Here is a 27,759-nt window from a genome sequence, read left to right on the forward strand (position 1 = left end):
CACATAGTCGCTCGAGCCATTTACGTTATATGTCAGCGAATTAAGTGATTCTCTGTGAGTTGCAGACTTCTGCTGGTTGGTTTATACAGCTCTGACATTTCCTCCTTTCAAACAACATTTCCCTTTTAATGTCTAAATGACTTCTGAGAAAGTATTGGTTTGCCTATTAACTGTGCATTAAACTCATTGTGGAAAGTTACTTAATGTATTAATGTTCATTGGTCATGTCAATGACACTCTTTACAATGGCAAATTGCAAATTTTCCTTATAGGGGAAGTAAGTAATGTTACCAGTCTCACTAGAGTCCTTAGTACTTTAACTGTTGACATACAAGATCAGAACAATGCAACTGGGGGCCATGGGTCAGAGGGAACTTAATCGGTAAGATATGGTAGAAATTAAGTGGATTAATTGATGTCAAATTACATACTTGAAAAAGAATCAAGAGAATTGGTCATATTACATTTTTAAAAAGTAATCAAGAGAAATTAAGAAAAATCATATTAATATAAATTAATAAACATTAATAAAATTAATATTTTAAATTTCTAATCTAGGAATAGAAAATGATTCCTTGCAAAAATATACTCAGCAATTTATTAGTAGTTGTGTTTAGTGGCCCGTCATTAAAAAAATCACAAAGTTAAAACTAACCTACACCGTTAACTTTTGTTGCCAGCTTATTGTGATGGGTTTTAATGGGCAATTAATGTGCAAATTCAGCAATTACTCAACAATGACAAGGAGACTTTTTGTAAGAGACTTTTTGTCTGAAGCAAAATTAGAGCCATGTCAGTCTATCAGCAGGGACTTTGCCATCCGTGGCTGCTGATTGCAGGCTCTGACTCTTTTATCCATGACATTGTATCTATTGTTAACACAGTGTTATATTTCCAGGAGTATTTACTCAGAAATATTCTACAGTGTGTAATGGTCCAAACTCAGAATTATTTTCTGTGATAGGTAAGCTCATTACAATATATCTCATGTAGTAAATTAGACTGAGTTTTATTTTAGTGAGTCATGCTGAATAGGGAAGGTAATATTAATATAAATGATGACACCAGCAAGAAGGTTAAATTTAGCTTCTCTTGTTGAGAGGTAGTAACTAAATAATGTTATGTGGTTATTAATGCAGTGGAAAGTGTACATTTTTCCATTCATTTATTGATTTTATTGACTATCCCAACTTTCTGTTGAAATGTTCAGCATAAGCTCCTTCCTACACTTTCATACCCCTTAGCAATGCCTTCTTCTTTTATCAGTGTTTTCACAGCTTTCTCCTTGAATTATTTATCCTTATGGTTTGAATCTTACTGTTTTAATTTTCCATTCAGTTCTGGGAAAACTTTGCAGCTTGTGTTAGTTTTTGGCAGATCTATAAAAAGATGCATCAACTTTTAAAAAAAATATATCTGAATCACAATTGTTAGTGGTAACAACTGAAATCAGCTTTAGGTTTGGTCTGAATAAATCTTCCATCCACAGCCCACAAACGTCTTTCCTTTCGCACCTTTTCCGTCTGAACTTTAACTCTTCCGTACTATCCGCCTCAGTCACACAATTCACCACAAACAACTGACACTGGCCAGACTGCTACACGCAGTGGCCACTTTATTAGGTATCACTTGTACTTAATAAGGTGGCCAATGAGTGCATGTTCATGGTCTCCTGCTGTTGTAGCCCATCCACTTCAAGGTTCGATGTGTCGTGTGTTCAAAGATGCTCTTCTGCACACCACTAATGTAACGCATGGTTATTTGAGTTACCGTCGCCTTCTTGCCAGCTAGAGCCAGTCTGGCCATTCTCCTCTGACGTCTCTCATTTTTCCCCCACAGAACAGCCTGTCACTGGACTTTTATTTTTTTGTTTTTTGCATCATTCTCTGTAAACTTTAGAGACAGTTATGGGTGAAATCCCCAGGAGCTCAGCAATTTCTGAGATACTCAAACCACCCCATCTGGCACCAATGGTCAAAATCACTTAGATTGCATTTCTTCCCCATTCCGATGTTTGGTCTGAACAACAACTGAACCACTTAACCACGTCTGCATGCTTTTATGCATTGAAGTGCTGCCACATGTTTGGCTGCTTAGATATTTGCATTGACACGCAGGTATACAGGTGTATCTAATAAAGTGTAATTTAGACACCAGGTGTATTTTGTTACTAACAGAGTATAACCTTCCAGGAAGCCCTTCAAGGTTGTTTTCTCAGGAATTCTGTATTAAATAAAATCAAAAGATTGAAAGCTATTTGAATTGAATAAAACAAATCTTGACACTGGTAAGGTTGAACTTTGAATGTAGAAGCCAATAGCAACATGTTCTAGTGCTTGCCTGTCTGCCAATTATTCGTTTAGTGTAAAACTCCTGGCAGACCAAATGGTCCTATAAAAGATAACATTAGAATTCCTGTGGCTAACAGAATTTTACTTGTTCTTCATTGACAGTTGAAATACAAAGAACAATATGAAAAGAACAAATCTCAAATCAATATTGATGCTGATGCCATGCAAATTACGTCTGCCAAGAATGCATACAAGAACACAACTAATGTAGGTGTTATCAATATTTTAACTTAAGAAATGTTTATATTGCATTTTCTACAGTGAGGAATCCAAAAGTACTTTATTGCTAAGGGTAAGGAACAGTTTTCAAATGAAGTCAGTGAAGAGTCACAGGTGAAACAGCGGTTGAATGTTAGTACTGCTGCCTCAGGATTCCAGGAGTCTGTGTTTGATCTTCCAGTGCTGTGCTTGTGGTGTTTATATGTACTTCCGTGAGTGTGTAGATTCCTGCCAAATGCTGCTGTTCTCCTGCTTCCCAAAGATGTATGGGTAAGTTAATTAGTTATGATGGATTACCATTAGTGCAAGTGAGTGGCCAAACAGAATCAAAAGGGAATCTGATGGGGGAGTATGAAGAAGATTAAGTTGTGCAGGTGCAAGACAATTAGAGTGGTAATGGAATTAATGTAGTTTCTGTTGCGGGTGCCAATGAATCCACTGGGCCAATTGGCTTCCTTCTTTGTCACTGGAAATATCAGACACAAGATCAATGTTTATATCCCTTGAATAAAACCACAAATGCCTTTCCAACAACAGAGTCTGCAGAGATGCTCCCATTTCCTGAATACAGTTTGCTTTTGGAGGACAACATTATTGGATTTTTGGACCACTTAAAAAAGCTGTGCATTTCAGCAAGTAAGAAATGCAAACGTTGTATTCCTGGGATGAAAACCCTCATAATACTTGATATACTCAAGTAATATTTAAGCAAAGAGCTGAAAGGAATCCATGTAATGGAGTTCAGAGTCAAATTTATTATCAGAGTACATGCACGTCACCACATACAACCTGAGATTCTTTCTCTGCTGGCATTCTTAGCAAATCTGTAGAATAAGAACTGTAAACAGGATCAGTGGACAACAAACTATGCAAATGCAAATATAAACAAATAGCAATAAAAAAATTAGTATGAAATATCAAGATAAAGAGTCCTTAAAGTGAGACCATAGGTTGTGGGAACACCAGAAATAGAATGAGTGGAGTTAATCCCCTTTTGTTCAAGAGCCTGAAGGTTGAGGGGCGGTAACTACTCTTGAATCTGGTGGTGCGAGTCCTGAGGTACCTGTACCTTCTACCTGATGGCGGCAGTGAATTTAGTCAGTTCCGAAGTGCCAGATCCTGCTAGTTCCTTGACTGGCATGTTGGTTTTAAATTGCTTAATAATCTTGTTACATCCTAAGTGCAAAGACTTTTAGAAAACCTCGTGTCTAAATCTCAGTTTGGCTCTTGTTCATAAAATCTACAAACAAATATTTCAGGTAATATTAGGTTATATTGTTGCGTTATTGCAATGTTTCACACAGAGTGCATGCACGAGAAAGCGCTGAAGAAACTCAGCAGGTCAGGCAGCATCTATGGAAAGGAATAAGCAGATGATGTTTTGAGCCGAGACCCTTCATCAAGACTGATGACAATAGGTCCTGATGAAGGGTTTCGGCCCGAAACATTGACTGTTTATTCACATCTATAGGTGCTGCCTGACCTGTGGAGTTCTTCCAGCATTTTGTGTGTATTACTCTGGATTTCCAGCATCTGCAGAATCCCTTATGTTCATACACTACAAGTTCAGAATGTGACTTTGGCAATAATAAAACTATTGACACATTTACACTGGACAATAAGAGCAAGAGTCGACCACCTGGGCCCTCAAGACAACCCTAATGTTTGACATGATTATTTTCCTCAGGCTTTAACACCTCCTCTCCGGGTGTTCATATAGTTTTCAATTCCCCAATCTTTCTAAATTTTATCTATCTCTTATTTAAATATCTCTTATGATCTAGCCTTCACAATCCATTTGTTTGAAGAAAGGATCTGTAGGCACTCACTAGGAGTAATATTAACATTGCCTGAAGTTGGAAGCTGCACAGTAGCAGACTAGCCTAACTTTAAAGAACATCTTTTTTTAATTTGCTCAAGGGGTGGAAACTTCACAGGCAGAGTCTGCGTTATGCTTCTGTTTCTCCCAATGGCCTTACCATTCATGATATATGTCCTGCCCTTATTGGTATTCCCAAATACATTATTTATTCAGAATAAAATCCACGTACAGCATATTCATCTTCATCATTAAGTCGCGTGTTGTATGACATGGGCGATCATGGTCTATACATGACCACAATTGTTCTTGGCAATGTTTTCTACAGAAGTGGTTTGACATTATCTTCTTCTGGGCAGTGTCTTTACAAGATGGATGACACCAGCCATTATCAATATTCTTCAGAGATTGTATGGCGTCAGTGGTCGCATAACCAGGACTTATGATATGTACCAGTGGCTCATACGACCATCCACCACCTGCTCCCATGGCTTCACGTGACCCTGTTCGGGGGCTAAGCAGGTGCTACACCTTGACCAAGGATGACCTGCAGGCTAGTGGAGGGAAAGAACACCTTACACCTCCTTTGGTAGAGACATATCTCCACATCACCCCCCCCCCACCCAGATACAGTATATTACACTTCCCAATTTACCAGTTAATCCATATTATTCACTAAAGCTACAATAATACCAATTTATATGTCATCAGAAAACTTATTAATTGTACCTCCTAGGTTCAGATCCAAATTGTTCATATATAGGACAAAGATTAAATGTCCCAGTGCTAGTTTATGTGGTACACCATGGTCACCAGCCCCCAATCCAAAAGCAACCTTCCACCATCATTTTCTGTCATTTATTACCAAATGAATTATGGATTAATGGTAGTGTAGCAGTTCATGTAACTGTAAAATCAGGGTTCAATTCCTGCTGCTATCTGTAAGAAGTTTGTGTGTTCTCTCCGTGACCATGTGGAATTCTTCCGATGGGTGCACTGGTTTCCTCCCACATGCCAAAAGAGATGTATGGGTAGGTGTGGTCATACTATTTTGTCGCTGGAAGCACTTGCGGGCTACTCCCAGCACATACTCAGACCATGTTGGACGTTGACACAAATTACGTATTTCACTATACATTTCAATGTTTCATATCATATGTGACAAATAAAACTAATCTTTAATCTTAATTGTTAATCATTTTCCCAAATTGCCTCCATCCCATGAGCCTTATCTAACCTTATTTGAGCAGTCTTCCATGTGGGACCTTGTCAGTAGCTTTACTGAATTCCATGTAGACTTTAGAAACAGTTAGAAATATACCATATATATTTAAAATAATGCATTCATTTAAAACCACTTTCACATTGTATAAACTCAGAAGCATCACTGGTCCAGTGGTGGATGAAAGTCAAATGCACTGTTGATTAACCGGTGCAGAGCAAGTCACTAGTGTTATGGAAGGAGAGTTAGGCAAGAAGGTAGTACATCAGAAGAGGTGTTAGGGAGAGGATTAGTTAGTAGTGTCAGCGGTGAAGAGCATTGATCACTAGTTAAAAGTTGGAGTCACTGACAGAGCTAGTGTTGAATTGGCTGGGCTGTAGGAGATATGAAAGCTACCTTGAGCTGAGTAGCATTATACATGATAGCATGTACTTGGTTTTCAATGTATTTTCCTGACTTGATCTGCAGCTTGATTATAAGAAGAAATATGAGGCCACCAAGGCGAAATGGATATGGACCGTGGACAGACCTGACTTTGTGCAGGCATCCAAGGCTTCACAGCAGCAGAGCGAGGTATGTGGAAGATTCAACGATGCCTCTTTTCAGAAATGTATATATTTCTGTACTGGTGAGTTTGTCTCCTGATCCAGTTGAAAAATCTGGATACCAAAAGAGATAGGACTCATTATCACTGGACAACAATTTTTTTTGAAAGTGCTGCTTCCTCAGAAATGTTTTGTTGATGATAGACCACTTGAAACTTAATGCAATTTAATTTCAGACTACTTGTATCATGTAGGAATTTGGAGAAACAAGAAATTAACTCTTATTGAACATAATGCATTTAATTGCATAATGGCATGAATTATGAATTGAAGTAACAAATGGAGGTGATTTTGAAAACTAGTGTGTGATAGGGAAATTTCATGGTGATTCCATGATCAGCACCCCAAAATCCATAAGGTACACCCAGAAGTATTCAGGAAGAAAAAATCTTTGTTGTCTAGTGGAATTTTAAAAATTCTTCATGCAGTGATTTTATATATCTCTGTGATCTTGCAATAACAAAATATGGCCGCAGGTGAATTTTTTATAAGAATCTCAAAATAAAAACAACAATTCACAGTACCAAGAATTTATGTTAAACATTGTAAAACAACTGATCTAAGATAGCCTATTAGAATAAAACAGTCGTAAGTAATTTGTATCAAGCTTTTCTGAGGCTCCAGGATGTGACACCATATGCCTTAGGTGAAGTGCTGAATCACTCAGTAGCACAATAATCTCTTAAATGATATTGGTATGTGCACGGACCTGCTAGTTCAATCTGTCTATTGTTTGTGATAGGTGGACTACAAATTTGACAGAGAATACTTGAAGGGCTGCAAGATCTCCGTGCCCATTCTGGGAGACAAGAACATGGCATTGGCCGTACAAAATACAGATCTGGCCAGTGGTGTAAGTGCTGATTTGTGTAAATTAGAACGTGGATCTTTCACGGTTGGAAAACATTCGCAATTCAGGCTTCAAGCTTTTCATTCTCTTCATGTGAACTAAGTTCAAAAGTCCCAATTCTCAGCTTGAATCTGTTGCACAATACCACACTAATGTAAGAAATATCACTGTTATTGATTCCTAGCAAGCTCTTGCTCGTGGATGCTACCTCGTCTCCTCCCTGTTGGGAGTGGGGCAAACAGTCCGTGAACAGGCTGTGTGGGATCCTACTTGATGTTGCTGGCCATTTTCTGGCACCTTTCTGTATACATGTCCTTGATGGTGGTGCTAGCGATGCTTTGGCCACTTTTGACTACCGGTGGTAGAGCCTTCCCGTCCGCCACAGTGCAGTTTCTGTACCGGGCAGTGATGCAGCTTGTTGGGGTGCTCTCTATTGTGCACCTGTAGAATGATGTAAGTATGGATGTACGTAGCCCTGCTGTCTTCAGCCTCCTCAGAAAGCAGAGATGTAGGTGAGCTTTCCTGACTGTGCAGGATATGTTCTGGAACCAGGAAGATTGTGTGAGATATGCATTCCCAGGAGTTTGAAACTGCTCTTAATTTCCCCTGCTGTGCCACCGATGTAAAGGTGAACGTGAATAGTGCAAGTTCTCCTGAAGGCAATAATCACCTCCTATGTCTTGCTGATATTGAGGAAGAGGTTATTTGCCTAGCACCAGGCCTCAAGCACTTCCAGCTCCTCCATGTTGGTGATAAGCCCCACAACTATCGTGTCATGGCGAACTTGACAATGGGATGACTCAGGTGTTTGGTCGTGCAGTCACGTGTGAGCAGAGTGTACAGCAATGGACACAGCACACAGCCCTGGGGACCGGTGGGGGGGGGCACCCGTGTTGAGGATGATGGAGAGGGGGGGGAGTTGTCTGAGGTCTGTTGGTTAGCAAGTCCAACACCCAGTTGCACAGTGGTGTACTTAGACTGAGGAGCAGGACTTTGTTCAACAACGTTTATGGAACAATAGTGTTGAATGAAATCCAGAAACAGCATTCCGATATAAGTGTCCTTATGAGGGCCAGGTGCATGACAGATGTTAGGTTGTCCTCCAGATTTTAATTTCCTCAGCAATCATAGTGAAATTACCTTTAGTTCAATTAGTTCAGGTGTATGAATAATTACCCCTGTCATATTAATATATAATGAGTACAGGTACACCCTTTTCTACAATATATGTATTTTGAAATAAAATTGCTTTCAAAATCTACACACATGGTTTTCAGTTCTCTGTTTTTCATGCTACACACAATACTAACCACAGCAACACTTGCTCAAATGCGCAAGTTTTAGAAGAAGCCATTTGCTCTACATTTTGCAAGCAGGGCAAGATTTTGCATGCAGTTCCACTGAGAAGGGTCATTATTTCAAGAGTAAAAGAGTAAACCAATGCTTTTAAGAACTCCAATAGTCAATGTAGGAGCCATGTATCTATTTTCTGTCTGTATTGTATTTTGTGTTGCATGTTTTATTTATTGATTGATTGATTGATTGATTTATTGGGACACAGCACAGTGTAGGCCCTTCCGGCCCTTCAAACTGTGCTGTCCAACAATCCCCCGATTTAATCATAGCACAATCACAGAACATTTTAGAATGACCAATTAGCCTACCAACTGATATGTCTTTGGACTGTGACAGGAAACCAGAGCACCCAGAGGAAACCCACACGTTCACGGGGAGAACGTACAAACTCCTTACAAGCAGTGGTGGGAACTGAACCCATGTTGCCTGTACTTTAAAGTGTTGTGCTAGCCACTACACTACTGTGCCGTCCCAGAAAATAGATACATGATAGATAGATATAGGAGTTCTTAAAACCATTGGGTTATAGTAATTTGTCATGTGGGTGGGGGCATGACAGAAGCAAATGAATATAGTCACGTAGTCACGCTTTGTCCTCAGTTAATTTAGTTTAGTTGGGGGGATGGGCCGGGGAATTAATATTTTTGTTGACCACTTATTTCATTTATTTCGCCTTTATCACTAATTCTGCTAGTTTCCCTAGTATCGCCAGGTGAGATCACTCGCTTTTGCTGGTTTCGTGATAAAGGATCGAACATCCTTCTCTTGACTTGGAATTCAGTTATTTCCGGAAGCATGTTACATACTGTTAATTCCCTTCCTCAGTCTCTTAGCAGTTTTAGTTTGTTCATTAAGTATCCACTACAGTCAAAATAAAAAGAGTCCATGATTTAATTAATGGTGCAGAGCAGGGGAAACATTCATGAGCTCCTACACTGTTAGCACCAAATTTGGCAGAGGAAAGGAAGGATTTGAGGGTTCCATGGGAAGAACCGGAGAAAGTATCAATTCACCTTTGTGCAGGGGTCTGAGGGGGTTCATCTTTGTTATATGATGTTGTAAGAGTGACTTTGATTCTAATATTTTCTTTGTTTGATGCCATTCCCAGGTGAAATACAAAGAGAAACATGAAAAGGAAAGAGGCATCTACCAACCAGTTCCAGACACACCACAGATGCTTCATGCTAAATCTGTCTCTACCCTCATGTCTGAGGTACTGTGATTACTTGCTATAATGCTTTCATAAGCCATGATAAGGCTCTGGTGCATTTAGTATGGTCAACAGATCTACTTTTCTCTTGTTGCTTTTGGAGAATGTACAGCTTTATAAAAGTAGGGTGGTATGCATTATTATGCGACCTTTAGGCAGATGGGGCTTACCAGCCATGATTGGCAGCTCATCTAGAAGAAGGAAAATTCTCATCTCATATATCCGCTGCCTTGCACCTATAGCCTCTCATGGGGAAGGAGCTCGAGTGAGGTGCTCGGGTCCCTAAGGCAGTCCTACGTTGAGTTCAATGCTGACTGGCATCTCCTGCGATGCTGCTGGTACCAAAGTGCATTGGTCTCTGCTGTCCCTTTGGGTTCATCAGATGTGTGGAAAGGGGGAGCTGGCCACACAGGTAAGACCTTACTTTCCATATTGTACTGCCCTGGTGTGCATATCAAGAGAGCTAGGACACAACATCCATGGTCGACCCTGACTAATGGAGGCCTCAGTGATACTAAGTACTTCATGTCTCCCATTCAAGCCACAAGGTTCTTCATGGGACCAGGAAGATACGCTAGTGGATATGTGGTATTTGAAGGGTTTTCAAGCATTTCGGGACAATTTCCTTCCCTATCTTCTTTTCTTAACTCGTTCATGCCATATGATTAAGTTGCAAATTTTCCTTTGTTTCTGTTGTTAGAGTGCAAATGTTTACTGACAACTATTATGTCCAAGAAACTGAAACAATTCTCCACAAATTAGGTTAAAAAAAACAAGGTTCTGCGAGTGGAAATCCACCTGTCAATAACACACCAGACCAAGGCTCAAAAGTAATCAGTGAAAACCAGAATAAATCTCCAAAGCAATCACTGAAAAAATGCCTTGCGGGTTTATCTCAAGACATTGCACAGGCTTCAAATAGCATTGACATCACCAAGCATGCATAAACATGTAAATTAGTTCCAAATGTGATGGTGATATACTCGTATTTTGCTCTTACAGACTATATTTATTTTAATCCATCTATAGTGTTCATATCTTCCCATTGGTCTCATCATCATCATTATGTGCCGTGACATATGACATGGGCGATCATGTTCTTCCATCTCTCCTTAATCTGCAAGGGGTCATTGCCAGTGGGGAGGACCCCTTCACGTTGTTGCTATTCTTTTCTCTATCCATGAACATGCTTATTCTTGGCAAATTTCTTGCCTTCTTCTGGACAGTGTCTTTACAAGAAGGATGAACCCTGCCAGTATCAATACTCTTCAGGAACTGTCTGTCTGGTATCTGTGATCGCATAACCAGGACTTGTGATATACACACTGCTCAGTGCTACACTTTGTCCAGGGGTGACCTGTGGGCTCACTGAGGAAAGGAGCTCCTTACACCTCCTCTGCTAGAAATGTATCTCCACTCCACCACCCACTCATTGTTCTATAACATTAAAATTCATTGAAATCATATCATCGAATCTTCAGTTAAGCACTTGTTACAATAATTTAACACAAGATACCACATTGTCACAAAGATTTATTCTCCATTCATAAGGGGCAGAAGATGAAAATACTCTCCTGAATCCATTCTTAGCAAATCCTTCTGCTATGGCTTATAATGGGGTGAGTGGAGGAATTCAAAGAGATTTGTTGACTCCTCTGGCCATGTCCTTTGACACAGCAGAATGGAAAGAGGGTGCATTGTGCATCCTGCTAATAGAAATTCCACACTTAGTGATCTGACAGAAAGTGGGAAGAGATGGTTTGCACCCCAAAGCTCGCCTTGATCACAGGAATTCAGACTGTCAAACTTCAAAGTTCAAAACATATTTATTATCAAAATACATATCTGTCACCATACACAACCCTGAGATTCTCTCAGGCATTCATAGTAAATACAAGAAACAATCGAATAAATGGAAGACCACACCCAACGAGACAGACAAACAATCAATGTGCAAAAGGCAACAAACTCCGCAAATACAAAATCAAAACATAAATATGCAATAAATATTGAGGCCATGAGATGAAGAGTTCTTGAAAGTGAGTCCACAGGTTGTGCGAACAGCGCAGTGATGGGGAGAGTGAGGTTGAGTGAAATTATCCTCTTTCATTCAAAAGCCTGATGACTGAAGAGCAATAACTGTTCCTGAAGCTGGCGGCGTGAACCCGGAGGCTCTTGTACCTTCTTCCTGAATGAGGTAGCGAGAAGAGAGCATGACCTGGGTGATGGGAGGCGGGGGTCCTTGATGATTCGATACTGCTTTCCTGCAACACACTCCATGTAGATGTGCTCAAAGATGGGGAGGGTTTTACCTGGGATGGACCGGGTCGTATCCACTGCTCTTTGTAGGTTTTTCCATTCAAAGGCATTGATGTTTCTGTCATGTGTTCAAGTGCCATTTCTATAATTTACTCTGCAGTTGGTAAATTCTGATAAAGTAGAACTTCCCTATTTTGAGGAAGTTAAGATATTATATTATTATTATCTGTTAAAGCCGTTGAAATGATCTACTCATTTTCTTCCAATGCAAGTATGTTTGGAATGTCTTTGTTTCATTGCTTATTCATTGATTCTTCCATTTCAGAAAAAGTACAAAGAGGCTGTGAAGAAAGAACTTCCCAATGCTGCTTACATGAAGCTACCTGAGACTCGTGGAACTTCACATGTAAAGGAGGTGTCCAAGTTACTCAGTGGGGTAAGTCCTGACCAAGTGAGATGTTTAGGCTATCGTAAGTTGTTACCATTCTGTATTAGCTTGGCATGTTATTCTCTGTGCCCCTCACCTAAAAGAGTGAAATTCGGGGACACACTAACTGTTCAGTGTTCAACTGTTGTGTGTACGTAGTTGTTTTATTTCCTATCCTGCCTTCTTACTTTTCTTTATGGCCTTGGAAGTGATACCCATAGGGAATCAAGGCTATTATTCCAAAATGAAGACTTGTGATGACCTCTTCTCCCTCCATTCTATTGCTCAATGAAGATTTCATTGTCTTCAGAGGTTACGCATCTTCAATGGGTTTTAAGGTTCCTCAGTGCAGTCTCCAGCACAATTGTATGTTCTCAGTTCCAGTTTCCTTCTTTGACTCTATATTAGACCATAAGATATAGGTGAAGAGTAGACCATTTGGCCAGTCTAGTCTGCTCCATCATTTCGTCATAGCTGATCCATTTCCTTCTCAGCCCCAATTTCTTACCTTCTCCCCATATCCCTTCATGCCCTGACTAATCAAGAATCTGCCAGTCTCTGCCTTAAATATACCCAATGACTTGGCCTCCACAGCTCTCATTGGCAACAAATTCCACGGATTCACCACCCTCTGGCTAAAGAAGTTCCTGCTCATTTCCATTCTAAATGGACATCCCTCAATTCTGAGACTGTGCCCTCTGGTATTCGACATTTCGACCCTGGGAAAAAGATACCCAGCTGTCGGTTGATGCCTTTCATAATCTTATAAATTTTTAATCTGTCCATTACTATCAAAACAGTCATAGAAAAGTACAGCATGGAAACAGGCCCTTTGGCCCATCTAGTCCATGCCAAACCATTTAAACTGCCTAGTCCCATTAACCTGCATAGGGGCCATAGCCCTCCATACCCCTACCATCCATGTACCTATCCAAACTTCCCTTGAATGTTGGAATTAAGCTTGCATGCACCATTTATACAGACAGCTCATTCCACGCTCTCACAACCCTCTGAGTGAAGAAGATTTCCCTCATATTTCCCTTAAACTTCTCACCTTTCACCCTTAACCCACGATCTTTAGTTGTAGTCCTACCCAACCTCAGTGGAAAAAGCCTTGCTGGCATTTACCCTATCTATACCCCTCATAATTCTGTATACCTCTGTCAAATCTCCTCTCAATCTTTTACATTACAGGGAATAAAGACCAAACCTATTCAACCTCACCTTATAACTTAGGTCCTCCACATATTGAGGAAACTTTATTGTAACATACAATGTGGGTTATATTCTCTCACACAGTGAATGAACTGAGTTTCGGTGAGGGTGGCATTGTTCAGCAGCCTTCTTCCATATGTCCTTTGCATCAGTTGCAGCTCACTTGGATCTACCATGTACCCCTGAACCGTGAAATGAGCAAAACCACAACCCAGTGAGTTGTGGATAGTTCACCCTGCTGGAAGGTCAGCAAGCTCTGAGCAGATCACAGGGCCTCTCACCAAAATTTCAGCAAAATTTTATGTCAGTATCAGCGTGTGTCCCTTGGAGCTCAGAATTGTTTGATATCGAGCTTTTGATGGTGCAGAATAGGTAGTGAAGTATCTATAGTAACTCCACACCTTCTATGCAAACTGGGCAGTCCATCAGGAGGCCGGTGATGGTCTCTTCCTTGTCACAGTTTGTCATGTTACTGATATTTTTAGGATGCTGAAAGGACACCCACAAGATATGCCTTCTTCATTGTTGTCCAAATTGTGGATTACAGTGCATTGGGCAGTTCTGATCGTGTGACATTTTGTCAAATGTTATGACGATTTGAAAATATCCAACTGAATCCATTCCTCTCCGCTCGAGTCAGGAATCTGAACAGATTCCAGACTATCTGTGGTTGACAGCTTTGTGGTCAATGGGATTCCTGGACAGGAATAAGAAATTTGAGGTGGATGTGGTGGTTGATTTCCAACTTGCCCGGATGTCTTAGAAATGATTGACTAGGTTGCAGGATTGTCCTGTGTTTCAACTTGGCACAGCTGAAATAAAACTGAGTGTTCTGCATGTGGGTATAATTCTCCTACATCATGGATAAGATGCAGCTTGGCTGTGTGTCAGTGTGTTACATCATCATTTTAACACGGGAAAGACTCAACAGTGAGTGTAACAGGTGAGCTAACTGCCATTTTTTAACATTCTTGAACTTTAATGTTCTTCCATTTCACCTGGAGTTTTGAATAAACAAGAGATTGTTAAGAATTCAAGAAGGCATCATTTAATGTTTGTATTTCTTTGTTTGACCACAGAAAGTGTACAAGGAGAAGTTTGAGAGAGATAAAGGCAAGTCCTCCTATTCCATAATGATGGAACCTCCTGAAGTGAGACACGCGATGAATGTGGCCAAGACTCAGAGTAATGTAAGCATTCAAATATGTTTACTTCCCCATTTTCAGTGTTCTGTAGTCTTCATCTTCTTGCGGAATGAAATCCAGTTATAGATGAGTTGTGAATATGAGGTCCATATTAATAAACTAAGGACAAATGTTCTTGGACCACAAGACCATAAGAGATAGGAATAGAATTAGATCATTGAGTATCTCCACCATTCCATCATGGCTGATTTATTATCCCTCTCAAGTCCATTCTCCTGCCTTCTCTCTGTAACCTTTAATGCCCTTACTAATCAAGAACCTGTTAACCTCCACTTTAACTACACCCAATGAATTCAACAGTTTCACCACCTCTGGCTAAAAATAATTCTTCCTCATCTCGGTTCTAAAAGGACATCCTTTAATTCTGAGGCTGTGTCCTCTGGTCCTTGACTCTCCCACTATTGGAAGCATTCTCTCTGAGTCGACTCTATCTAGGCCTTTCAATGTGTGGTAGGTTTCATTCTTCTAAATTCCAGTGAGTAAAGACCCGGAACCATTCTTAGGGTGAAGCTATCTCATACCTATGCATTCATCCTACATGATACAATCAGTCAATTAACTATTGTCACAGTCTAAGGCAGCAATTGATCCAGTATAATTTCAGTAAGGCATCTGTTGAATTAAGACAGATGTTAACATCCGCTGAGCTTTAATTTGCCGCAAATAGGTGAGAAGTTAATTCACCAGTGTTGTAGAAAAGCAACATCTGTCATCAAGGACCCCTGCCACCCAGGCCATGTCCTCTTCTCACTGTTGCCGTCAGGGAAAAGGTACAGGAGCCTCAAGTCCCTCACCATCAGGTTCAGGAACAATTATTACCCCTCAACCATCAGCCTCTTGAGCCAGAGGGGATACTTCAATCACCCCAATACTGAACTGATTCCACAACTCATGAACTCACTTTCAAGGACTCTACAACTCATGTTATTGATAATTATTGCTTATTTATTATAATTCTTTTTTCTTTTTGTATTTGCACAGTTTGTTGTCTTTTGCACGTTGGTCGTTTGTCTGTCTCTATCATGTGCGGATTTCCAAGGATTCCACTGTACTTCTTTCTATTTACTGTAGATGCCCACAAGAAATCTCATGGTTTTATATGGTGACATATATATATTTTGATAATAAATTTAATTTGAACTTTTTGAACTTTGGTAATCTAGGTTAATTGCACAGGCTTTCAATCAAACAATAATTAGAAACTGGGCAGATTTTGAACTAATATTTGACTTCATTGTAAGAAAGGTCACAGATGTCAAAATTAATATGTTCCATCAAAACTTTAGTCACCTTATCTGGTGCCTTTCAAAATGGTCCAGTGTCTGCTTTGTTATTTATTTTGTTATACAGCGCACAGTAGGGCCATGTGGTCCCAGCAAACCCCAACAGACCTGGTTAACCCTAGCCTAATCACAGCACACATTCCACATACAGAGACTCCTTACAGAATGGCACCGGAATTGAACTCCAAACTTTGCACGCCTGAGCTGTAATAGAGGTGCACCAGCTGCTGGGCCACTGTGATGCCCTAGTACCGTTATCTACCAGTTATTAGTACTATTTACTCTTCCTTAGTGACATATACAAAATGCTCAACAGGTCAGGCAGCATCTGTGGAGAGGAATAAATAGCTGACATTTCAGACCGAGAGCCTTCACCAGGACTCCTCTTACTTCCTCCTTTACTCCTCTTTTCACCTCCTTTTCTCTCCCTGGCTTTGAAGTATTAAAGAATCAAAATCACTTTTCTTTCTTTCTTTTCAAATCTTTTTATTGTTATATACAGGAAAAATAACGAGTACATCGAAGTAACAACACTTACAATGCCTCAAAAAAAACATTATCTTAAAGCTTGAAAAAAAATTTTGTGATAACAAAAAAAACTTACTAAGCAGAAAAGTGAGAAAAGAAAAGAACCCATTAGGTGTACAACCCCGGAGCCATGCGTCATACAAAAAGCTTCTAAAAATAAACATCAAACTGCCAGCAAGAAAAGAAAATATACTAAAAAAATTTACGATTAGATCGTGGAAAAATTATATCAATTAACTCAAATGATAATAACGAGCAAATGATCCCCATCTTTTATCAAAATCAAATAAAGGTTTAAAATCACTTTTATTATCACTGACATACGACGTGAAATTTGTCATTCTGTGGCAGCAGTCCAGTGCAAAGACATAAACTTCTATAAATCCCCAGAATAAATAGTGTATAAAAAGGAATAATAGGGTAGTGTTCAAGAGAACTGGAAGATCATAAGACGTAGGAGCAGAATTAGGCCATTTGGCCCATCAAGTCTGATCTCACCATTTGAACAAAGCTGTCTTATAATACCTCTTGACCCCATTCTCCTGCCTTTGCCTGTAACCTTTGATGGCCTTACCTATCAACCTCTGCTTTAAATATACTCAATGATTTGGCCTCCACAGCTGTCTGTGGTAACAAATTCCACAGATTCACCATCCTCTGGCTCAAGGAATTCCACCTTCATCTCTATTCTAAATGGATGTCCCTCAATATGACCCTCATGACTGCGTGGGTTTCCTTCGGGTGTTCCGGTTTCCTCCTGCAGTCCAAAGACGTACCAGTTGGTGGATGAATTGGTCATTGTAAACTGTCCTATGATTAGTCTGGGTTGCTGAGCGGCATGGCTATATATCAATAAGTAATAAAATAAAGGTATTCTGAGGCTGTGTCCTCTGGTCTTAGTTTCCCCCAGCATAGGAAACATTCTGTCCACATCCACTCTACTGATGCCTTCCAACATTAAATAGGTCCCTATATCTTCATTGTCTTATATTCTGATACCACAAACTCAAGTAGCTGTTGTTTATTTTTCTCTTTAGTACACAAAACAAACAAACCTGAACAAAAGGACAAGCAATTTGTGTAGAAATGATTCAGCAAGCTGCAGTCTCATGAGGTACTGTGGTGATGATGAAAAATATTTCCATCTTTCAGATTCAGTACAAGAAGGAGGCCAAATCCCAGTTGGCATACACTTCTGTGGCAGATCGACCAGATATTATTAAAGCCACTGAGGCTGCCAAGCTTATAAGTGATGTAAGTACGTTTCATGGTTTTGCACAAAACACTATTAAATGTTTCCCAGATACTTGTACAGTCAGTTACAGGAGTTCTATATGTTCTGACAGATTGGATATAGAACAAAAGCACGTGAGGAGGCAAGCCGTGGTATAATCAGCCTTGGACGCCCAGATATTGAACTTGCCAAAGAGGTCTCCAAACTTACCAGCCAGGTAAAAGAGACATGTAAACAAAAAGCTGGGATATTTTTATTAACCAGACAAGCATGACAAGTCTGTGAGGATTAAGATTATCGATAAAGTCAAAATGCAACAGACTCAGTTATATCTCATCAGATCTTATCAATCCTCAGCATGCTCAAGCTGTCTTTAATTGCTTTAGACATATTGGTTTTGTAAGGTCTCATGTAGCATGGTACAGTGAAAAACTTATTTTGCAAGCCACCCAGAAATATGTTTTCAAAAATCTGAGAACTTTGAAGACGTACAAGAGAAAAGCAATAACAGGGTACAGAATATAATTCTACTGTTGTGGGAGTTTCCATTATTGGATACTTTACCATTACTGGTTTCTATGACAAACCTCAAGAAGCAAAACTAAGTCAGTCAAACTGAGATAATACAAATTGTATTATAAATCATGAAGGTTAATCTGTTGCAGGGGTTCCCAACCTTTATTACGCCATGGACTCCTACCATTAACAGAAGGGTCCATGGACCAAGGTTGGGAACTTCTGATCTAGGATTCATTTGTACTTGAATTCTCCCTACCCTCACTTCATGTTAGCTATTAAACCTGTAATAGGTTTCTCATATAACCTCTTACGCCGTAATTTGCACTTCTTCCTTGCTTATTATTTATTTGTGTAGGACATTTGCTATCAATCTGTATATATATTTTTTTTGGGGTAAATGCCTGGACTTTGTTTAGATAATAGATGTAACTGGGAGCACAGTAATACTAAACTAGTCCTCCTGTTTATTTATTTACTTATTGACATACAGCATGGTGTAGGCCCATCCAGCCCTTCAAGCCACGTTGCCTCAGCAACCCCTGTCAACCCCAACTTAACCCTAACCCAATGATAGGACTATTTACGATGACCAGTTAACCTACCCCGTACGTCTTTGGACTGTGGGTGGAAACTGGAGCACCCGGGGAAAGCCCACGCCCTCCACGGGGAGGACATACAGAGACTGCTTACTGAGGACGTCAGGAATGAACTCTGAACTCCGACGCCCCAAGCTGTAATAGCGTCACGCTAACTGCTACCTTACCACAGAGCCCAATTATTTGGCAGGGATAAGCAGGGTAGACTAGATTAGCTGCCGGGGTCTCTGAAACAGAGAAGGCTGAGAGGTGATTTAATAGAGGCCTCTACATTTAGAAAAGGTTTCAACAGAATCAGAGAGTGTATGCAGAAGAGCAAAACTCAACTCAACAGGGGCCATTAATAGAAAATAAGGAATTCAGACACAAACACCCAACATCATCACCCAAAGAAAGGTTAGAATATGAAACTTGCTACTGTAATGACTAGCTAAGGTGAACAGTGTAATCAATAAGTTAATTATACTAATTTAAAGCAAGTATTGGTTAATTGATTAAAAATGAGAGGGATAGTCTGATAGAATTAAACAGGGAACAGATGAATGCAGCCTTGAGTGGGGAATAACTATGCTTCCATTGACAGGGATGTTGTCAGAACTTGAGGATTTGGGCTATTAGGAAAGGTTGAACAGGTTAGAACTTTATTCCCTGGAGTGTAGGAGAATGAGGTATAATGATAGAGGTATAAAAAATTATGAGGGGTATAAACTGGGTAAATGTAAGCAAGATTTCCCTATTGAGATTGGGGGGAGGCTAGAACAAGATGTCATGGGTTAAGGGTGAAAGGTGAAATGTTTAAGGGGAAGATGAGGGTTAACAACTTCACTCAGAGTGTAGAATGAGCTGCCCACAGAAGTAGTGAATGTGGGTTTGATATCAACATTTGAGGGAAATTTGGATGAGTACATGGATGGGAGGGGTATGGAGGGCTATGGTCCAGGGTGCAGGTTGATGGGACTGGGCAGAATACCAGCTTGGCATGGACCAGATGGGCTGAAGGGTCTGTTTCTGTGCCGTAGTGATCTATGACTCAGTGACTCTATGATTGTTTGGACTGACTATCCATGCCATGTATGCCAGCATGTAATGGCATCAACACCAGACTTCGAGGTGAATGGTCTTTGCACACTTTCTATTCATGCTGGCTTGAGCATCAAGCCAGCAGCCTGGCCTCGTTAAAAAACAGTGAAATGCTACGGAAGTGGCAAAAAGTCAATTGCTATGGAAATAGCAAAAAATGTCATCCAGTGCACCATAAGGCACAGAAGGAAACAACACAATCCTTTCCATGTGTTGACTATTCCGTTTACTGGGGCAGTAAGGGATAGAAAAAACAAAATCAATTTAGAGATTCAGACAGACACTTAACAACCATTGGTTTGTGTAAGCTAGTGTAAAGAAGTCGTTAAACACACAGTGGCCACTTCATTAGGTATCTGCAGTATCTACTAAAATAGCCACTGAGTGGTCATGTGGTCTTCTGTTGCTGTAGTCCATCCATTTCAAGGTTTGATGTGCTGTGCATTCAGAGATGCTCTTCTGCACGCCACTGTTGTAACACATGTTATTTGAGTTACTGTTGCCTTCCTGTCAGCTTGAACCAGTCTAGCCATTCTCCTCTGACTTCTCTCATTTTTGGGAAGGGGAACTTAGTGGGTATACTTCCTGCCTATTTGCTCCACACTCCACACTCACGTCAAACAAACTTTACATGTTAAACTGTGTCTGTCCCAAACATCTCAATTTAGCAATTAGATGGTTCCTTTGCACCTCATAGGAACTGGATTAAAATAGTATATACTGCATTGTTTATTGACAAGTGCTCCCTACAAATGCCCATGTTACACATATAAATTCTGAGCAAGGAATTATTCATCCTAGTATGTCCAGTACATAAACGTGTAACTTCTTCCTTCCTTTTATACCCATTTCTCAGAGGCCATGTTTCATACACTCAGTAGCCACTTTATTAAGTACATCTGTACACCTGCTCATTAATACAAGTATCTATTCAGCTAATCATGTGGCAGCAACACAATGCATAAAGCATGCGGACATGGTCAAGAGGTTCAGTTGTTCAGATCTACCATCAAAATAGGGAGCAAATGTGATTTAAGTGACTTTGTCCGTGGAATGATTGTAGGTGCCAGATGGGGTGGTTTGAGTATCCCAGAAACTGCTGATCTCCTGGGATTTTCATGCACAACGGTCTTAAGAGTTTACAGAGAATGGTGCAAAAAACAAAAAAATATCTGACGAGTGGCAGTTCTGTGGGTGGAAACACATTATTAATGAGAGAGGTTAGAGGAGAATGGCCAGACTGGCTCAAACTGACAGAAACTCAAAAGTAACTCAAATAACCACACACTACAATATGGTGTGCAGAAGAGCATCTCTGAACACACAACATGCTGAACCTTGAAGTGGATGGGCTACAGCTTCAGAAGACCATGAACATACACTCAGTGGCCACTTTATTAGGTACACAAGGTACCTATTTAAAGTGGCCTCTGAGTGTTTTTGTGAGGGTATTTTCTTATTAATTTAATGATGCCCCACTAACCACAATGTTGCAAAAAAAAAAGTTCCTACAACTGGTAGACAAAAGTTCCAATCACTGCATTTATGAGGAAACAATAACTACCTCAAAAGCATTTGAGAAAAACCAAAATGTATTATATTGAGTATAAAAAATGACATCGAGCAGCATTGGTTGTTCTTCACTTTCCAAAGTTTCATTTCAAAGGTTGGTTCTGAGTGTAACAAGCAGGAAGGAACATACAAAGGAATAACCTCACCCTTAAGGATGTGTTGTTAAATGTATTTTTATTACGAGTTTTTTCCCTTGTAGTAGAACCAGTTTCTATATTGCTTCCAACCTGTTATTAGTCCAGGAGTGAAACCCATAACTAACTGCTGTGAATTTAATACTTTCTTTGTGCCAAGCTTGCAGTTATATCTGAGCAGCCCTTAATAAATATTGACTATCACTCTGATCATGCCCATCTTGATACACTTCATAGGTGGAATATACCAAACAGAAACTCAGAGGCCACGGAGCTGCTTCATATGACACTCCTACGATGAGGGTTGCAAAGAAAGCAAACATACTCTCAAGCGATGTAAGATAAACTTCAGTGTCAAGAGTCCCTGTACAGTCTTCCTGCAGTTTGTATTGTACTCTGAGAGTTAATCTTTATTAGTTTGTACTTATAAAACATGATGTACAACCCAAGGATATTTTCACGTTCACAAAGAAGCCAGATCAGTTGAATAGTAAAGGGAAATATTTGAGATAAGAACCCAACCTTTTGGGTGCAGTCATTTTTTTGCTGCTTAATTTACCCTGTATGACTCCACAAGCACAATTTAGATAGCTATTTTGCCCCACTATTCAACAAAGGACAAACATTCTTTTCTTCGTTGAGTCTTTTTCTATGAACATATATCAATTTTTCACTAGGTTTTGACCTATCAGATAAAAATATTTTGCTGTTTCTTAAAAGAATTCTCGAATCAGCGCCTCCTCGATAATTCCAGCTAACTGTCTGAGACACTAATACATTTCTCGCCTCTTCCCAGCTTTTCCCCTTTTAATACTTCATTGTTCTTTTCCTTATTTTTGAATTACTTACATTTTTGTAAATTCTGATTTTTGTTCAGTACAGTGGAATTCATAGCTGCTGGGTGAGAATTTCTGAAATCTCCCTTTTTTCTTTAATCTTTGACTTTTTTCCATTTTCTGACCAATTGCATTCTATTTTAGGATATACAGAAGGAAGGATACCTTTTTTTTCATATTGAGCTGTTTTGAGTGAATGTTTTCTCCCTTCTCTTGAAGTGTTTACTCCCACTTTTGTAGGAATTGAGGATTTCTGAAGGATTTTACTGTCTGCATTTTGTGCCCCACGGCCAGAAGTGGAACATTGAAAAATTTTGTGTCTATTCATAATATCAGTCCTAGCACGTTATGAAAATTTGATTCAGAATCAGGTTTAATATCACTGGCATACGTTGTGAAATTTGACGTTTAGCGGCAGCGGCACATTGCAATACATAATAATAAAACTATAAGTTACAATAAATTTACTTAAATAAAAGAAATAAATAGGTAATGTAAAAAGAGAGAAAAAAATACTGAGATAGCTTTCAAGGATTCATTGTCCATTCAGATAACTGATTGCAAAGGTGAAAAAGATGTTGCAGAGACATTGAGTGTGTGTCTTCAAGTTCGTGTACCTCGTCCTTGCTGATACCCATAAGAAGAGGCATGTCCTGGGTGATGGGGCCTTAATGACGGATGCCGCCTTTTTGAGACAGCATCTTCTGAAGGTGTCCCAATGCTGGGGAGGGCAGTGCCTAAGATGGAGCTGGCAGAGTTTACAACTTTATGCATTTTTTTCCAATCCTGTGCAGTAGCCCCCCCACCCCACCCAACCCACACCAGACAGTGATGCCAGCAGTTAGAATGCTCTTCACAGTGCATCTGTAGAAATTTGCAAGTGTCTTTGGAGACATACCAATTCTCCTCAAACCCCAAATGAAATATAGCCGCTGTCGTGCCTTCTTTGAAATTGTATCAATATGTTGGGCCCAGGACAGATCCTCAGAGACGTTGACACCCAGGAACTTGAAACTGCTCACCCTTTCCACTTTTAATGCCTCGATGAGGATTCGAGTGCATTTCCCTTGACTTTCCCCTTCCTGAAGTCCACAATCAATTCCTTGGTCTTACTGATGGTTGAGTGGAAGGATGTTTCTGCAACACCACTGTTACATGGCCTGGTCATTAGTCGTTCATATTCGAGCATTGAACATCCACAAGTTTCTTGCAAGTGTCTGAAAACATCTGGCAAGACTGGGTTTTCCTTTTTCAATGATGATTTTTGAATGAATAGCAATTTTTTTGCCCACATTCTTACTTATTCCTTCCTTTGTGACCTCTTTTTGCAGCTGTTTGTCCATTTTGTTGCCAGTACTGATATCCCTGAATGGCCTTATCTTTGTAATTTGATTAGTAATAAATAAACTCCTTTCCACACCTTTATTTGTTTGAAAATGTTCAATAACCACTCCGCTTACTGTTCTTTTGATCGTATTGAATTCAACAGATTGACATTTCCATTGTGGGAGCGGCGCAGATACTAACATGAATTTTTAATTCATATGTAGATTAAATACAAAGAAAAGTTTGATAAGGAGGTTAAGGGAAAGAGACCGCAGTTCGATTTGAAGGAGAGCTCCGGATACAAGTCAATGAAAGATGCAACCATTTTTGCCAGTGAAGTGAGTATTGAGAAATTTCCCCTTCCAGAGTCACACTATGTTTTCTAAATGGGTTGAAGGTTCAGGAGACAAAAAAAGTGTTACTCTAGTCAGTAAAAAAAAACTAACAATCGTTGACCTCCTATGGTTAAAAATACACAATTCATGCTGTGGATTTATACAGATTCCCATTTAATGAAAAACAGGACATAGAGGAGGATGGTCTGAAAGCAACTGATATTCATATTTTGTTTTGATGTGGAAGGAGGTCACTCATCCTATTAAGTCTATGGCAGTTCTCAGAGCAATCTCATCAATCCCATTCCTGGATGTATTTTTCTAAATCCTATTCCCTCTCGTGCCCATTAGCCCCCCCCCCCCTTATTAACCCATCAGTCCACCATTGGGATGTGGGAAGAAACCAGGACACACAGACATAACCCATGAGTTCACTGTGGGAGCATGTACAGAGGATGGAATTGAATGAGGAATACTGGAATTGTATGACAGCAAGTGTTCCTGCCCTGTCACAGTGCCATCTGATTGTTTTGTTTGTGCCAATCTTAACAATGTCTTCCCGAGGAAGAAGTTATAAACTATCCACTTATTCCAGTTTTAGTTAGAAATTCCCAAAGCCAAAAGTTACCACTCGCTCATTCCTTCGGTGGCCTTGAACTTGAGAGCTGGAATGTCATAGAGGTTGACCTGGGAATGTACTTGGGAAGTATCAGGAGCCTCAAAGGATGCTGCTTGGTTGGTCCTTTTGGAGGATTCTGACCAATCTTCACTGTGATGTGCCCTCATTTTCAAGACTTTATAGTCTCTCAGTTGTTGAGGTGATTTTTGACTCTCATGGCCCAAGGGCAAAAAAGAGACAATAAGGGTCACTACCAACTGGTGGCTAATTCACCTGGGCCAATTCATTTGAGTTACAAAGTAAATGAAGTCACTTCAAGAAAAGTGAACATACATGGATCTAACCTTTTCCTACTCATTGTGGTCTGTCCTAAGTGGAAATTAGGGAGTATAATAGCAAAATACTTGGGATAAAACACAAGAGGATATCTCATTCATGAGATCCATGTCATCTCCCAGCAGGGCAATCCTATCAGTATCGTTTTCCTCCTCTAATCAGTATATGAGGGGTGATTGATAAGTTTGTGGCCTAAGATAGAAAGAGTCGATTTTAGAAAACCTAGCACATTTATTTTTCAACATAGTCCCCTCCTACATTTACACACAGAGTCCAGCGGTCGTGGAACATACAGATCTTGGACCTTCAGAAAGTGTCCACAGCAGGGGTGATTGATAAGTTCGTGGCCTAAGATACAAGGAGATGAGTTACACAGCTCTCGTTACATGCAGATACAGTTCAACTCTTTGAGTGATTGTGCAGAAAGTTTGAGGTTAATAACTCATCAGGGGTGATTGATAAGTTCGTGGCCTAAAGTGGAAGGAGGTGAGTTATTAACTTCAAACCTTCTGCATAATCACTCAGAGCTGAACTGCATGTGCATGTAACGAGAGCTGTATAACTCATCTCCTTCTACCTTAGGCCATGAACTTATCAATCACCCCTGCTGTGGACACTTTCTGGAGATCCAAGATCCGTATGCTCCACAACCGCTGGACTATGTGTGTAAATGTAGGAGGGGGCGATATTGAAAAATAAATGTGCTAGGTTTTCTAAAATTGACTCCTTCTACCTTAGGCCACAAACTTATCAATCACCCCTCATAGCTTCATCTCTCTTACATGCTCATCGGCTTCCCTGTGATGCAGTTGATACCTATCTATATCGACCTGCTGTAGTTCTTCATTCATGGGAAGAAACCCACAGCATCTAAAGATCAAACACAGGTCCCTGGAGCTTTGAGACTTTGGCTGACCGTAAATCAGTACCCATGGTCATAATCTCATCCACAGATGTATGTTCCTATCTATTGCCCCTACAAATTCCAGCCAGCACTGAAGAATATCAGCAGAGGCAACCCTGGTCTGAACATATAGAATCACATCTCAAGAAACTAGAAGGGTTAGACTGCAAGTAAATAACTTCCACCCAGTTGCATGAATCAATTGTATAATTGTCTCTTTTCTATAAGTTTGCTTGTCACAAACTTCGTTGTCCAGATGCAACAAAGGAAGGAGAAACTAGTGCTTTCTCTCACTCATCCACTAAGTGCTGACTCAAATTAACAAGGTTATCAAAACACTTGGCTATTGAATATTGGGGGAAAAGAAGTATTTTTAGATTGAATGTCTTGAAGATAAACACTGATGATAAAGCCGGTGGATCTTTGTAGTGCAGTGGCTCAAACTTGGCAAGTTAAGAGTATATCTTGCAGCTAAAATCCTTCAATGATAGTATTGTTAACATAGTATTGTGATGCATTATATTGATACTATTCTTATCAGTTTCTGTGAAGTATTTACAATATTGAAATGATTCTACAAGAACTGATATGAATCATTATCAATCTTTGAGTCATGTAGTTAATGTTTCATTCTCCCCTTCTCCTTTAGATTAAGTACAAGGAGGATCTGAAGAAGATGCACAAGCCTGTGACAGATATGTCTGAATCTTTACAGATGCAGCATAACCTCTCCACTAGCAAGTTGTCAAGTCAAGTAAGCACTTGAGCTAACAAATCCATGTTTACATCATAACTCATTCCTGGCTTAGTCTAATATGCGTTCAAAATCTTAACACTTTGCCTCCTGTCTAAAACTGACTAGATTTTTCAGCTGGACACCCCTGGTAGTGACCTACTTACCATCCCTTGCTATTGTTTTTCTCTTATCAGTCATAAATAATAATATATAGTTGATAAAACCTCACATCTTTTTAAACTTACCTTTCTTTTTGAATTACTAATTTCCACCCTTGAAAAATCCATAACTTTCACATTTTTAAAAATTCTAACAAACTATAATTTTTTCTTAAAAATACAATTCCACTATTCTTGCAGTTGTTCAGGAAATGAATGAAATCTTTTTCTTCAGACGTGAACATTAACATTTTCAGATGTGGGTTTTAAACATCTGTGTTTTAGGAATGGAATGCACAGCAGTGACAGACAAAGTGACATGATGTCATTTGGTGGGCCAACCATTAACAAACCAAAGTTTCCCTTGAAGGTGGGCCAACCATTAACAAGCCAAAGTTTCCCATGATGAATTAGAAAGCCAAAGTTTCGCATGAATCAGAAAATGTTTAGGTTTGTAGGGCTTCCACTCCCCTCATCTTCCCCAGGGAGAGAGCTGGGAGTGGATTAACTCATTGGATTGTATTTGAATGGGAAACAAATTGTTATACAATATTGGAACAGACAAATTTCACAACATAAACTGGTGGTATTAACCTGATGCTGGTTCTGAATAGCCAACAATTTTCAAAATAAGTTTGTTTTTGGAGTAATTTAACAAAAATATTGCTTTTATAAAGCACTGTTAGCATAAAAATCTTGTAATATTATTAACAATATTAATCAAAAATAATAGTAATATTATTAATCAATGGTTGTATAGATAACCATTCCTGTTAGTTCCTATGAAATTATTACAATATTAACATTGTCAATATTGAAATAATT

The 27,759-nt window shown here is 39.6% G+C and overlaps 1 protein-coding gene across 6 annotated transcripts in view; it reads left to right on the forward strand.

The window, feature by feature from the left end:
- The window catches only part of neb (nebulin), a 365,351-nt gene that overhangs the window by 263,990 nt on the left and 73,602 nt on the right, over positions 1-27,759 (forward strand). For all 6 annotated transcript variants that reach the window (XM_063048565.1, XM_063048566.1, XM_063048567.1 and 3 more), the window contains exons 119-129: positions 2,454-2,558; positions 6,080-6,184; positions 6,959-7,069; positions 9,531-9,635; positions 12,217-12,327; positions 14,613-14,723; positions 17,702-17,803; positions 17,896-18,000; positions 21,922-22,020; positions 24,071-24,184; positions 26,690-26,794. In XM_063048565.1, coding sequence (XP_062904635.1) covers positions 2,454-2,558; positions 6,080-6,184; positions 6,959-7,069; positions 9,531-9,635; positions 12,217-12,327; positions 14,613-14,723; positions 17,702-17,803; positions 17,896-18,000; positions 21,922-22,020; positions 24,071-24,184; positions 26,690-26,794 — 1,173 coding nt within the window. The remainder of the gene's footprint in view (positions 1-2,453; positions 2,559-6,079; positions 6,185-6,958; positions 7,070-9,530; positions 9,636-12,216; positions 12,328-14,612; positions 14,724-17,701; positions 17,804-17,895; positions 18,001-21,921; positions 22,021-24,070; positions 24,185-26,689; positions 26,795-27,759) is intronic.

The sequence above is a fragment of the Mobula hypostoma genome, chromosome 5 (genome assembly GCF_963921235.1).
Source record: "Mobula hypostoma chromosome 5, sMobHyp1.1, whole genome shotgun sequence".
Lineage (NCBI taxonomy): Eukaryota > Metazoa > Chordata > Chondrichthyes > Myliobatiformes > Myliobatidae > Mobula > Mobula hypostoma.